The sequence below is a fragment of the Bacillus rossius genome, chromosome 8, assembly GCF_032445375.1.
Source record: "Bacillus rossius redtenbacheri isolate Brsri chromosome 8, Brsri_v3, whole genome shotgun sequence".
Taxonomy (NCBI): Eukaryota; Metazoa; Arthropoda; class Insecta; order Phasmatodea; family Bacillidae; genus Bacillus; species Bacillus rossius.
In genome coordinates, this window is record NC_086336.1 from 51,999,780 (window position 1) to 52,013,417 (window position 13,638).

General features: G+C 36.4%; 1 protein-coding gene across 2 annotated transcripts in view; it reads left to right on the forward strand.

Moving 5' to 3' along the window:
- Positions 1–13,638, forward strand: part of LOC134534925 (myelin expression factor 2-like) — a 47,683-nt gene that overhangs the window by 12,206 nt on the left and 21,839 nt on the right. For both annotated transcript variants that reach the window (XR_010075556.1, XM_063373648.1), the window contains exons 4-7: positions 529–789; positions 2,781–3,090; positions 9,511–9,591; positions 9,990–10,025. Coding sequence is in view for 1 of the 2 variants with exons in the window: in XM_063373648.1 (XP_063229718.1) it covers positions 529–789; positions 2,781–3,090; positions 9,511–9,591; positions 9,990–10,025 (688 nt within the window). In the remaining variant the exon portion in view is untranslated. The remainder of the gene's footprint in view (positions 1–528; positions 790–2,780; positions 3,091–9,510; positions 9,592–9,989; positions 10,026–13,638) is intronic.

Here is a 13,638-nt window from a genome sequence, read left to right on the forward strand (position 1 = left end):
AGCCGTGCAAAAAAATTGTGTTGATCCATTACTCCGTTGCTGCGTGAAAGGATACAAAACGGACAACACACTTTCACATTTATAATATTAGTAGGGATACAGGTTTATAGTTGGTTGTGGTTTATATTTTGTGTATAAAATGGAGGGTATGGTTTAGGAAGAAGTTTGGACCAGTGGATTAAATCTTAAGATTTACTTCAGGATCGACAGATCCGCAGTTTGGTAAAACAGCTTAGATACTAATAAAGGTGGAAAATATGTGTTTTCACTGATAGACAAATATAAATATGCAATTATCAATACAGGAAAATTAATATTTGCAAATATGAATATTCATAAGAAAATACTTGCAAATATGAATACATTATTTGTGTCCATGGCTATAATGTGAATGTTGTCTTATTCATATATGTTTATATTGTATTTATAAAAAAAAATCTGTTAATATAGTACATTTATAATATTTCTATAAAGAAATAATTTTATACGAACAACCCAACAAGCTTGATTTCTTTTTATTTGTGGCAGGACTTTGATGCCGAGAGAGACAAGTATGGGCGGTTGGTACGTGCTGGTGGTGGTGGGGGAGGAGGCCCCGATGGAGGCAACAGCGACAGGCCTCCGCGAGTGAACAGAGATGACCGTAACAAGTGGAACCAGCAGCCGAGACCTCTCGTGCATAACGGAGGTGGCCCGCAGAAGTGGACCAACACTTACGGACTGAGCCCGCAATTCCTCGAGTCTCTCGGCGTTTCTGAGCCACTGGTCAACCGAGTGTTTGTCGCGAACGTGAGTTGTGTTAATAATGGCTACTCTAGTGATTTCTACATAAAGTTGCTTCCAGCTTACCAGCTGTGACAAGTCTATGCACTTGTGTGTACCATGCCAGTAAGAAGGTAGTACTGGAAAATTTATTGGTATGCACAATCTGTTTTCTTAGTTTCCAAATATGTACTTTTATTTTAACTTTCGAACAAACCAATGACCACTAGAACTACACCAAAAAAATTTATAAATTTTCAGCAACCAAATGACAGCTACAGGGTGGCCACATACTTAGAAAACCAGGGAAAGACAGGGAATATGAAACAAGTGAGGGAAAATCTGGAAGTGTCAGGGAATTTTTTGAGATAAGCTTCTTTCAACATTGTAATGGTTTCTTCAATGGTCGTTCATTATAAAAACGTGAGTTAGCTGTATCTTTTTCAAAATTGTGTCTACATATTACCATATTCATCGAATAATCCGCACATTTTTAAAAAAATATGTGTTTAAAATCATGGTGCTTGGCTTAGTCAAAACTTGACAAAGCTGCCAGGAAAAGCTGCATAGGAAAAGTTCCTTTAAGCTCCAGTGTTGTTTAACCTGCTATTGGTTAAATTACAACAGACATCTTGCATGTGGTTTGAAAGTGCATTTACTTGTAAAAAAAATATTGTTGTAATGATTACCTAAGGTTTGCGGTTGCGATTATGTAAGGTGCAGAAAACCCCTAAAATTATAAAAAAATTACAAGGAAACGGGAAATCATGTTATGGGAAGAAAGCGTATCCATGACTGGAGGAGAAAAAATAATATTGTGGCCAAAATTTTAATGGAGCTTCACTGCAGTAAACAAAACATCTTCAGTCGGCACTGGTAGACATCTAAAACTATACTGAGAGGGCTATATTATTTTTACTGGAAACCTTTAAGGCAAGTTATAATTTGGAATGATTATGCAAGTCTGGAATAAAAAAAAATAATAGAAAGTTGAAATATGATTCTAAGTTTGGTATGAGACTTATTTTAATCATATATTTTTTTATGGTCTAAATATCAAGGGTGCGAGACTTATTCAAATAATTCTAAAGGAGCGCCACTTGTTACATTCCAGGTTGGCCCGGCTTGGCAACCCGGAATAATAACAAATACAATTGAAAACACTATTACATAAAGTTTTGTTTATATTTAAAAAAAAATTCCTTTTAACAAGATACATTTTTTCTTACGAACTGCCGCTGGTGCTGTCGCACCTTGGGCCGACTGGATGACGACCATTACTGACCGACTTACAAAACTTACTCTGACACTGACTACTGCAACACAGTTACCACTCCCTAAAAGTCTGGAAAAGACACGTTACACCACCTCAAGGCTCGCTCTGATTGGCGGGCGAGACCGCGCCCAGCGAAAGTTCCAGTTTATTGCTGCGCAGTTGTGCGTTCACATGCTGGGGTTTTCCAACGACGCACCAACTTGAGGCGTGAAAAAATGACCTGCCGGCGACAGTGTGTTGCGCCCGTGTCTTCCTTTCTTTTCAATCTTTCTAGAATGTTCTTGAAATTTACCGTCCATTTATCCTTGCTATGCTTTAAAATATATAAAAAACGTAAATAATACACATGTTAATTTGAAATTATGAAGTAAACAAATAATAAAACACTACTAAATATAACCTCAATTGGACGTAGTTATGCAAAAAGGAACCAACCCACAATTTTGTTATATTTTATTTGAAAATAAATTAAAATAGTACAAGGTTGATCGTACTGTCGTTGCTATTATTATATCAGTATTTATACTAGACCATTAAAATTATACCCACATTATGTTATCGATACCAGAATTACAATTTATAATGAACTTAAACTTCAAAATACTCAGAATATGTTTCATGTGGGTTGGTTCCTTTTTGCATAACTACGTCCAATTAATAGTAATGATTAAAACACCGACAAAATACTTGAAATGTTCTGTGTTTTGGTGAGGGGCTGATGAAGGAACGACTGTTTGAACAGCTGGACTACAAGGTGGACAGCCAGAAGCTGAAGGAGGTGTTCAAGCTGGCCGGCAAGGTGCAGAGCGCCGAGGTGAGCATGGACAAGGAGGGCAAGAGCCGGGGGTTCGGGGTCGTGGAGTACGACCACCCGGTGGAGGCCGTCCAGGCCATCTCCATGCTCAACAACCAGATGCTGTACGACCGCAAGTTGGCCGTGAGGATGGACCGGGTGGACCACAAGCCCGACGGTCCCCCCAGACTTCCTGAAGGTCTCCGGAGCGTTGGGATGGGCCTCGGAGCGGGTGGGAACCCTCTGCATGATGTTGCACGTAAGTGTTGCTTAATTTCCGTGTTAAGTATTGAAATTTTAGGACATCAAAATTTGTAGTGAAAAAATTATCGCATAAAATTTGCACGGTGTTTCGGTCTCAATGTTAGATTCCGGAACGCTTTGTGTTGGTAGGTATTTAATTAACATGACCTTGCCAAAGATCACAAGACGAAACACTTTGTGACAGCAATCGCTTTTCAAGTTGTAGTCAGGCATTGTGGTAGTTATAATGGGATATTATAGTAATTATAGCATGGGATCGAATTGAAGGTACAGTAAAACCTTTTTTTTTGCGACCCCATTTATTGCGACCACCTCTCTTACAACCTGATATCGAGGAACCATGAAAAAATTGCTGAAAATCCGAAGAAAATAGGACAGAAAATAAGTTTCTTGTGGTGAGTAGCGTTTTACTGCGTTTCTCTTGCCGAGTGCTGTACTGCCGTAGGCAGCGCATATCTTAAAATAGATACCACTTCCTGTCGACCGCTGTCAGCACTTGACAACCCCCATTCCACGAATCACGTTATCTGCTTCATTTTAACAAGAGTAAAAATATATTAAAACTGTCGGCAAATTGATAAAAGCTTTGTGTGTCCGCAAAACAGGGCACAACACTGGCCCGCCAGTTGTTTTCATTCAAAACGTGGCTAAAGAACTTGTGTGGATCAGGCTGAAAACATCCGGCAATACGTGTAGGTTATAAGGAATCTTGTTATGAATTGAGAAGATGTTATGTTTTTCGAGTAGATATACACAGCGACCGACTGGATGCACACCCGCCTCGACTTGTTTTAACTGACGCAGCTATGTTTATTTTGACAGCTCAAGCAATTATCTTTTCCCGTGGGTTGACAGAAAATGGTCGCTTCACCCAGCATAAAAAAATAAGGCTACGCCACTTAGTCCCACGCAGGAAACACTCTGGCTGCCGTCTGTCTCCCCCGCATTTATCTTTCTTCTAACATTCCACGTCTCGCCTTTCGCGCGAGCAATAACGAACGACCACGCATTGGGCCGTTTTATGCTTTGTTTGGTGACAGCAGCTTGATTTTATTTCGTACATTCCTTTTCATAGGACCCTTGCTATTAAAATACATTTATATTTTATTTTGAAAGCTTGTAAATTCCTTGCCAGAGATGACTGAACTCGAACTTGGTGTGAAAAGTGACATATTTTGACTTTTTTTGGGCGTGTTTGGTGAGGAGGGAGGGTCCGAAAATATTTACAACAATCTTACCTCTCCCTCACCGCTTTAGTACCCCATTCATAATAGCCAAATTTTGCGGGAGAAAAGAGAGTGAAAAGAGCATTTTCTCACTGAAGGTTTTTCAAAGGGGAGCGAAGTTCGGGTGTTCTAAGGGAGGACACTAGATGGTTTGTGTGTCTGGGAGGGATGAGCTAGCCTTGAAGAATGTTAACGAGGGGATCTTCGTGTGCGCCCACTCGCGTTGCAGAACCTACCGCTGCCATGTTTTTAAAGGAAATGTCCCATTATTTTTTTGTTTTTCTTACATGAACATTATTGGAAGTATTAAAGCCGACACAAAAATACGCTGTGTGTTAAAATTAACAGATTTTAATGATCTTTCATTTCATTTTTTTTTCTTTCTTCTGATTTTCACATTTTGGTCAAAATGTCCAATTTTTTGACAGTTCCCGAGAATGTATTCGTAAAATCACTGCTTCGTTAAATCCGGGGTTAGTGACATCGGGGTTCTAGTGTATTTAATTACGGCAAGCATACATGTAAACTAACCAGTAAAAATAAACTGTCTTTTGGCGTATTTTCTTGAGGTGGCCTGTAGGGCGACGGACTGTCATGAAGGTTGAAGTGGGTTTAAAGCAAAGCCGTCTAGCATTGTGTGAGTGACAGCATCCTGTCATAGTATGGCTAGTTAGTGAGTAGCGGTTTGGTGGGGGGGGGGGGGGGGTGAAAGCAACTGAAAATTTCGGAAAACATCTATTACGACCCCCCCCCCCTCCCTCTATTAAGACCCTATTCCTGGGAACCGTGAGGGGTCGTTTCAGAGAGGTTTGACTGTACTATGTTTACCTGTGTAAACCACGCACAGTTTTTTATAAAACGTGTTGAAAAATCATGGTGCACAGCATATTCAAAACTTGACGAAGCTGCATAGCACAAGTTGCATTAAAGTCCAAGGTCGGTTAACCTGCTGTTGCTTAACGGACGACAGATGTCTTTCACGTGGTTTATAAGTAGTTTTTCTGTGAGAGAGATTTTGCAATGATTATGGAAGGTTTGCGGTAGCAATCATCTACGGCTGCTAAAAAACCTAGGTAACATCATTAAAAAAGTGTAGGATATGAGACCTTGTGCCTTGGGAAGATAAAACATTGCCAGGAAAATTGTATACGCCACTGGAGAACAAAAAAATTGTTATTGAGTGATGGTGGTTTTGTAGTAAAAATTGTATTTGAAAGGTGAAAATTCGTTGCTAGTTAATCCTCAGCAATTTCCCAATGTCTTTTGTTTATATTGTCACGTCTCGCCTACTGCTTCGGTTTGACCTGATTTGCAATATCAACAATTTCGTCATACTTTCGTTTTTGTGATCTATGGATGTCCCAAGTGCAGTATAAGTGAAGAAGTTGAGCATGATGGTGTCTTGTAAATTTTTTTACACGTGTTACATTTTGCTTGCATTTCATCCAACTTCTCGAAAAAATTCCAAATTGCAGCCCTGGTTTTAGGTTTTGGTCCACCAAAAAGTTTGTCACTTTGGTTGCTAGAACCTGTAGCTCCTTCATTTAAACTATTTGTACAACTTCTCTTTTCTCTTAAACATTTTGAATTTGGAACAAAGTAATTAGATACCTTGTTTCTACCGTGTTCCGATTTTTTCTCCATGTAAAATCCACTTAATATTTGTATCAGTATTTACTTTTGCTGAAATTCGTATGCCGTTTTTGGCTTCTCACTAGTCAGTGTTGCAAACGTCGAGTTACGTAACTTCTCAATGTAAATACACTTTCCGCTGCAAGATAATTTGCCCGGAACTGTTACAACTACAAGAATATCAATAGGTTTAATAAATAAATATTTCATGCATTTGATTTGGCGATCAGTAGGGGTGTGAAATTATGGTTTTATAATTTAGCCACTTTCGTTTCCAAAATCAACAATTTCGGTGTTTTGTGTTTTTATAGGAATTTGCAGCAGAAAATAAGGATAAAAATATACGTATTTTTAAATTTGTAACCATGTACACTGTAATGCTATCGGAAACAGTTTAAACTGTTTTAAATGGACTATTAACTTTATGACTAGTCAATAAATTTACATAGTTTCACCACTATACGCATTTAATCTCTGTTAAAAACAATTTCTCAAGTGGTATATTTGCAGAGATAAACGCCTGTGTAGTTTTAATGATGAACTTTTCTGTCTTCTCTCATTTTTTTGGCAACAGTAGTCACTTCTTCCATCGTGGCTAAACGTTTGCTGCTGACACCAGCTGCACTTCCTAACCTAACTTTAACGTGGTGTTTACTGTTGACGTTTTACAACAGTGTCGCGCCTTTCTTGGTCAACTCTACAATTGCACCACTTGCAAATAAAATCTTGTTAGAAACATATAAACCATCACATTTAAATTATTTTGCTCGGGACTCGGCTGTAGGCTTTAATTTCGGCATTGTTTTGAAGCAGCAACGTAACGTGTGTACGTGACAAAGGACTGCCAGTATTTACGCTTAGCCAACGTTACCAAGCCAAAGTTGTAATAAAAATACCAGTATCTATAAGTGCTGGTAAAATAAAATTACAATGAAATTGTGTTACGTTTTGAAGAAACTAAACGTATATTAACTCGCGCGAAATTAGTTGGAAATGGACTTAATATTTAACTTTTTGAAATTAGTTTTAAGTCGCGTTCATGGAGTTATGTGTTCTCGTATGTTGGCGATTCTGCTAAAACAAAGCGAACGTTAGAACGGAATAATATTTATGTTGTTACCTCAGTGAACGTGATATTTAACCATTTATCAATGTTAAAAATGCTAAGAAATTAGTGCATTCATAAAAATAAAAGAATGTATATATGTATAGTATTTTACAACGTCAAAACATGTTCACCGATATAGCTGATTTACGATGTATATTGTTTTTCAGACTTAGTAGTTTAAAAAACGGATTTTCATTTTATGTCGTTTTTAAGTCCAATTATCGCGTTATTTCGCGTTTTTTCGCGTAAAAATGGTAACACCATTTTTTCACACCACTAGCGATCAGTAACTGATTGCCAAATAAAATGCTTGAGCGTTGTTGTTGTTATTATATTTTATTTAGTGGTGCACCGTTATGACTTTACCGATTACCGATTCGATTTCCGATTATGAGAGCAATAATCGGCAGATACCGATTCAGTTAGCGATTATAATGAAGAAATTTTTTTAAGTGTAATAATGCACACAAAAATTTTTATTCCCATGTGAATTTAATAACAAGATAAGGTAAAGTCGCGAATACAGTTATAGGTAATAACAGTATAAAAATATATAAAATACACTATTAAGTCATTGCAAAGTGTAAATTAAATTAACTTCTATTTATATTTGTTATTGTAAACAACTTGAACTACAGTCTAATAATTATAATTTACAATGTGTAAGTTTTTGTTGCGGAAAACTAGCATTATTATTGACTATAACATAAGGTTGCATCAAGAAATTACCGTTTAACAATGTAAACATGCTGCTTTATTTTGTTCACTTGAGTTTATAGAAAAATATTCCACACTTCACTTTTTTTTTCTCCCTACTCGCCATCTCACTATAATTATATAAAAATGACTAAAAACCAATACTAGCACATGTGATTTTATTTATATTGACTGAATATATAAAATTATAAATACTTTTTCACTTATCACGTCATACAAATAAACGGATAATGTTACCAAAGACGCCCATAACGAGTTTGTAAAACGCAGTGATAAAAACTAGAAGGCATCGGGACCACGATTTTGAACCGCTACTACGACTCGAAAAGATCGATTGTCATAGAATCCACTGCAACTGTTTGTGGTATTTTGATTGCGTGCCATATATTTTACGTCTCTGGCTATAGGTAATGTACAAGGCCACTAAACAAAAGACGAATCGTAAATAAACGTGTAGGAAAAATGTCTATTTTATTGTTCGAGGCAATGAGATTTATTAAACTTAACGAAATATCTGTAATTATATGACGGGGTTAGATGAATTTTGTAATATATACAAATATTACCGTATTTCATCCTAAAATGTGTAACAAAATATTACACGGTAGAAACCTACTTAATTACGCCGGGACGTAAATAATCGGCAAAGTAATCATTAAGATAATCTCCGATTACGATTAATCGGTAAGTACCCATAATCGCCGATTATGATTCATCGGTATCCGCATCGGTGCACCACTAATTTTATTCAAACAAAAAGAAAGTAATTTTATCTTAAACGTTATTGACATGCAGCGCTGCGTAGCGGAACACAGCTAAATTTAGTTCCAAAATGCAAGGCTGGCTGGCCTAACACTTAGCCATTTTCACGCTTCATGGCTTGGATGTTATTTACTTAATATTATAATATAATTATTTAGTGTTTTTATTTTTAGGTTACGGAAATCTCTTGTTTATATGAGTTATTATAAACGGGGCATGATAAACGTAATGATTATTAATACATGTGCGTTTTGGTACAAATTTTTCTTCAGTGAAAACCCATTGACGTATCTTGTAAACAAATGCGGTACCATATTTGAAGTAAACACAGGATGTAAAACAAAATTAAAAAAGTGCACGCTGTTTTCCAAGTTTTTTTTTATATAAAATGGTCATGTGACATAATTTTGTCCTATAAACTGTCGCCACTATCGACAAAATCACGTTACGACGTCACGTTCATAAATGATGGTAGACCTAGGTTTGGTTGCACTTGTACCTATTATAGCGCCGTAGCACGGTAGCGGGCAAGGTTAGGTTTGCACGGGATTTGTTTTGTTTGAAGGTCATTATCAATTCTTGCTGTATTAATGACTTGGCGAAAACGTTTAGACAACCTATAATAAAATGCTATAATGTCACGATGATGGTACTTAACTCTAAACGTGTTTCTAGTCTTGAACTTGATAAAATATGTGACTCTGTTTTCGAGTCGAGTCAATCTGACCCAACTCGGCTCGGCTCGACTCGACTCGATAAACCAAGACTCGACCCATCTCTAAAATTCGGAAACACCTGCAACTGAAGGTAACCACGGCTTGAATGGATATGAACTATGTCAGTTATTTTTAGGGAACCTTGAGACTTTTTTAAACCATAAATTTACTAAATTTGTGGCAGTGAGAATCATTTGTAATTGCTGTTTGACCTGAACAAATTGATGCTGACTCATGTGCATTGGTTGTTGAAGGTAACTTGCCCAATATTGGCCAAGAGGCCACGGGATTGGCTGCATCTCTCCCACAAGGTGCTACAGCTTTGAGCAGCCTAGGTAAGATGAAATTCTTCTTAGGATTTTTGTGTGAAATAACAATTTTGTGCTTGAAGAAAAAAAATTTTATTAGTCCATACACCTGTTTTTGCTCTGTAAATTTTTCCATAAATTCATCTCTTTTCATTAATTGTATCTTAAAGTTGTGTGAAATTCCAGAATTTTGTAGGTATATCTAAATGTTAAGTAGGTAATTTTTTGAACTGTGCAGGTGAGGTTGACATGGTTTAAATTTAATTTTACATAAAAATGAATTTTTTTTATGTTCCAATGTGTGTTAAGTTAAAATTTGTTGTGTTCTGCTGTATTTATTTTGATAATCTTTAATTTTTTCTTAAGTTATACATGTTTTTGCTTTGCATTCAGTTTGACAAATTTTTGTCACTAAACTGTTTTAGGGCAGTTGCAAGGAGTGATTGGTCAAGCTGGCTTAGGTGAGTGTGATTAAACATAATTATTGGTCTCTTTAGAATTAAGTGTAGTCTATAACATAACTGCAGAAGAGTTCTTTTAAGGTACAGAAGTCTTGAATATCCAATTTCCAAATGTTAAAAAAAATCTGAGGTTCTGTTTGTGTTTATAAGATACATTCTTTCTAGCCCACCAAGCAATAAACCTTTTAATTAGGGTTGTGCAAATATTCTGTAATGGTATCAATCTAAAAAAAAAAGAACATTTATTTACAATTTTGATACAGAACTCATCAGTAGGGCCTGGAAAATTTCGGTGTTTTCAGTATGCAAAAAGCGGTACTTTCAAATTAGAAAAGCGGTTGTTTAAAGTCGGTATTTTCGTTATGCAATGGAAATTTTACCGGTATTTTAAATGTTGACTAAATAGTGCAGTTATTGAATATAATAGTTTACATATTTAATAAACAATCCATGTATACTAGGAATAGACTAATATGCATAATAACAGCCAATTAAATCCAAAACAGTTGCACAAAACAGACACGTTGCTATAGATGTTTGCAACTACAAATTTTCTTTTTTTCGGCTGCCGATGCCACAAGCTTAGCCGACTTTAGGTGTTTGTCAATGGAATCTTTTCTTTCCCATGAAACTTTACAGTTGCAAAATTTGCACATCCCTGTGCTATTGTCAGTACAATAAAACCCATGTTTCTGATACTGATATGCTCGGTCTCGAGCACTCAAAGTATTATTCGGCATTTTCAAACTCTAGACAGAAATATGTTGCAACATACTACATACAGGCTGTTACGAAAACAATCAACTAAACTTGGCGCGCGAATAAATATCAGCAGTGGAATGTCACTACGTTGGGAATGCTGTCGCGGCTCGTGACGTCAACAACAGATGCTGGCTGCATGATAGTCACGCATGCCTGCACACTCCCAGTCTTGCTGCGCAGACAAATTTTGTACCTGCAAAATCATTATTTGCTTATTCTCTTGCTATTTACGAAGTTACACAAAATAAACGGTAAGATAAATTCGTTAGCCGCTAACATATGTGTTTAGCTTTACACAAAACAAAACTTCTCACAGTCTGGGAAATGTATGATCTTCGGTTAGGAAGCATTCACTTACATGAGAAGTTAGTAGAAGCTATGTTGGCTAACCTGGACCTTTACATTTTACCATATACGACGCAACTTGGATAAATACAAGATATTAGGTTATTCTTTTGCTTTGATATATTTTATACACTTTTCGCAAAATACAATAAACACGTTCTCATATCCGGCCAAGTGTGCACTGTAGTTTAGAATTCGGCATCATATTATTTTTATTTTTCGTTGAGTGCAAAAGTTTGTTTGCTTGCATTCAATAAATACGGTATTGGCATAATGGAGTGGAGGAACACGGGGTTGCCACTTGAACAAACCCCGGCGCACAAATGAGAAGAAACTTAGTGTGAACAATGCTATCCTGAAATGCTGTGACATGTTTTTGGAGTAGATAATCACAGGGACAGACCGACAGGATACGCTCCCTGCCTTGCCGTCAGCGATGTTTATTTTGACAGCTCAAGCAATTATCTTTTCCACGTCCCTTCACAGCGTAAAAAAAAAGAAAAGAAAAAAAACACGGAATGCAGATGGAAAAGTAACTATGCAGTAAAATAAATATATTTACGGCTCTGCTAAATTTTTCTATTCAATAAAATTCGAGGTATTAGTGATTTTTCAGCAGAAACTGCTGTGACTATTAAACAAATTGTATCATAATAACAAACTTTTAAAGTATTTATCAACGGCGAAGGACAGTCGTATAAGCCCATAAAAATATTTATTTTACCGAGAATAGACTATACAACCTGGCTTTTGTCGCACGCGGGGTGTGAGGGGAGGAGAATGCTGACAGTTTCTTACGCAGAAGGTTGAATCAAGGGAGGGAATGTGTTGAAATGTTAGCTGTTAAAAAGAAGGGGGGGGGGGGTTGTTTTTACATGGTTTGTGGCTCTGGGAGGGATGAGCCCTGAAGAATTAGCAGGGGATGGGAGAGGTAAGCGTCGCATCACGCCACGTATGACATCAAGCCGCCGGGCGGGTAAGATAACGTGACAGCTGAGACGGCTTTTCGTGCCATAGTGTAGGCACCGTGCTCTCGGCTAGACACTGCCGCGTGGCCAGTCTAGAGGGGTGGTATCTATTTTTAGCCGTCTTTTGTATGCCTGCCTGCTTACAGTACAGCTCTCGCCAAAATAAACGTGAACACTTAGCGCCCAACAATGTGTAACAGACTTGTTTTTCAGCCGATTTTACTCAATTTTTCGACTTTCTCTGCTCAAATTTTTCACTGTTTCTCAAAAAAAGGTAGTATAAACGGAATGGACGCATCAGAGGGGGGTCGCATCGGCGGGATTCTACTGTAATGGTACTTTTCGGGGATATATTCGCAGTGTAATATAGAAATGTTGTGATTTTCGCGAATGTACTTACTTTTCACGTTTTCATGCGAAATTCGCGCGAATTTTCGCAAAATTCGCGGTCGCGAAAAATTCCAGGCCCTACTCATCAGTGAAAGAACATATTTAAGTTTAAAGACAATTTGACGAATGTAAATTCTTGTGCCTTGTTCTTGGGTGTTATTTAATTCTCTAAATACCTACTTTTCTCCAATCTAAAAACATAACTAGAACTTGAAAATGAATTAACAGTGAAAAAATGCAACTAAAAAAGCTTTTTATAAAATGGTAATATTAGGCTTGAAGTAAAATTCTCAGCAATTTAGAAATCAATTTTTATAAAGGGTTAATAATTAGTAATGTGTCAATATGACTTGATTTCTAGGGGTAAGAAAATTTTGCGAAGTGAAAAATAATGCAATAGTCGATCCATTTTCATTTAAATACAAAATGTTTATAAAACTCCTTTATTTTTGAGAGTGACAAAATCAGCTCATATTTTCTAAAAACCTTAGTTATTTGCCTTTTTGGATATTAATGGTGGCAACATTAACTGTAATTTAGTTAAGCAATTCTACAAACACATCTGCTGCAAATTTTTTCTATATACAGGAACCATTATTTACATTTTATTTTGTTTGTGACTCTTTCGCCATAGATAAATGCAGTAAGATGGCTGATACTCTTTCACATGGTGGTGTAACCATTCATTTTTACATAGATGCAATTATGGCTACTTATACACATGACGAAAAAATACATATATGTAAATAATTATTTGTTTTCAATTTCAGGAGTCAAATTTGTCAAGTGTTTTAAATGGTCGCACAATTTTTTCGTTTCTGTTTCACGAGACATTGAAATAACTTTGTTATTTGTATGATTAAAATTCTAAATGTTTGTTAGTAAGTTATTATGAATATCTTTACATTATCATTATTTGTTTTGAGTTTGAAGTGCTGTAAATGTTGTGTTCTTGATCTTGTGCATGAATATAAAGAGTCGTGCGTGCTTCCAAAAATGATTTTAACCTTACTGCAAAGTAGCCATATATGGTCCAAAAAACAAGGATTGGAATATTCCCATAATTCATTAAAATTATTTATAATTATTTATATATGATCAACATCAAATTTTTGACAAACTTGACAAAATTTTGTGAAAAGTTTTTA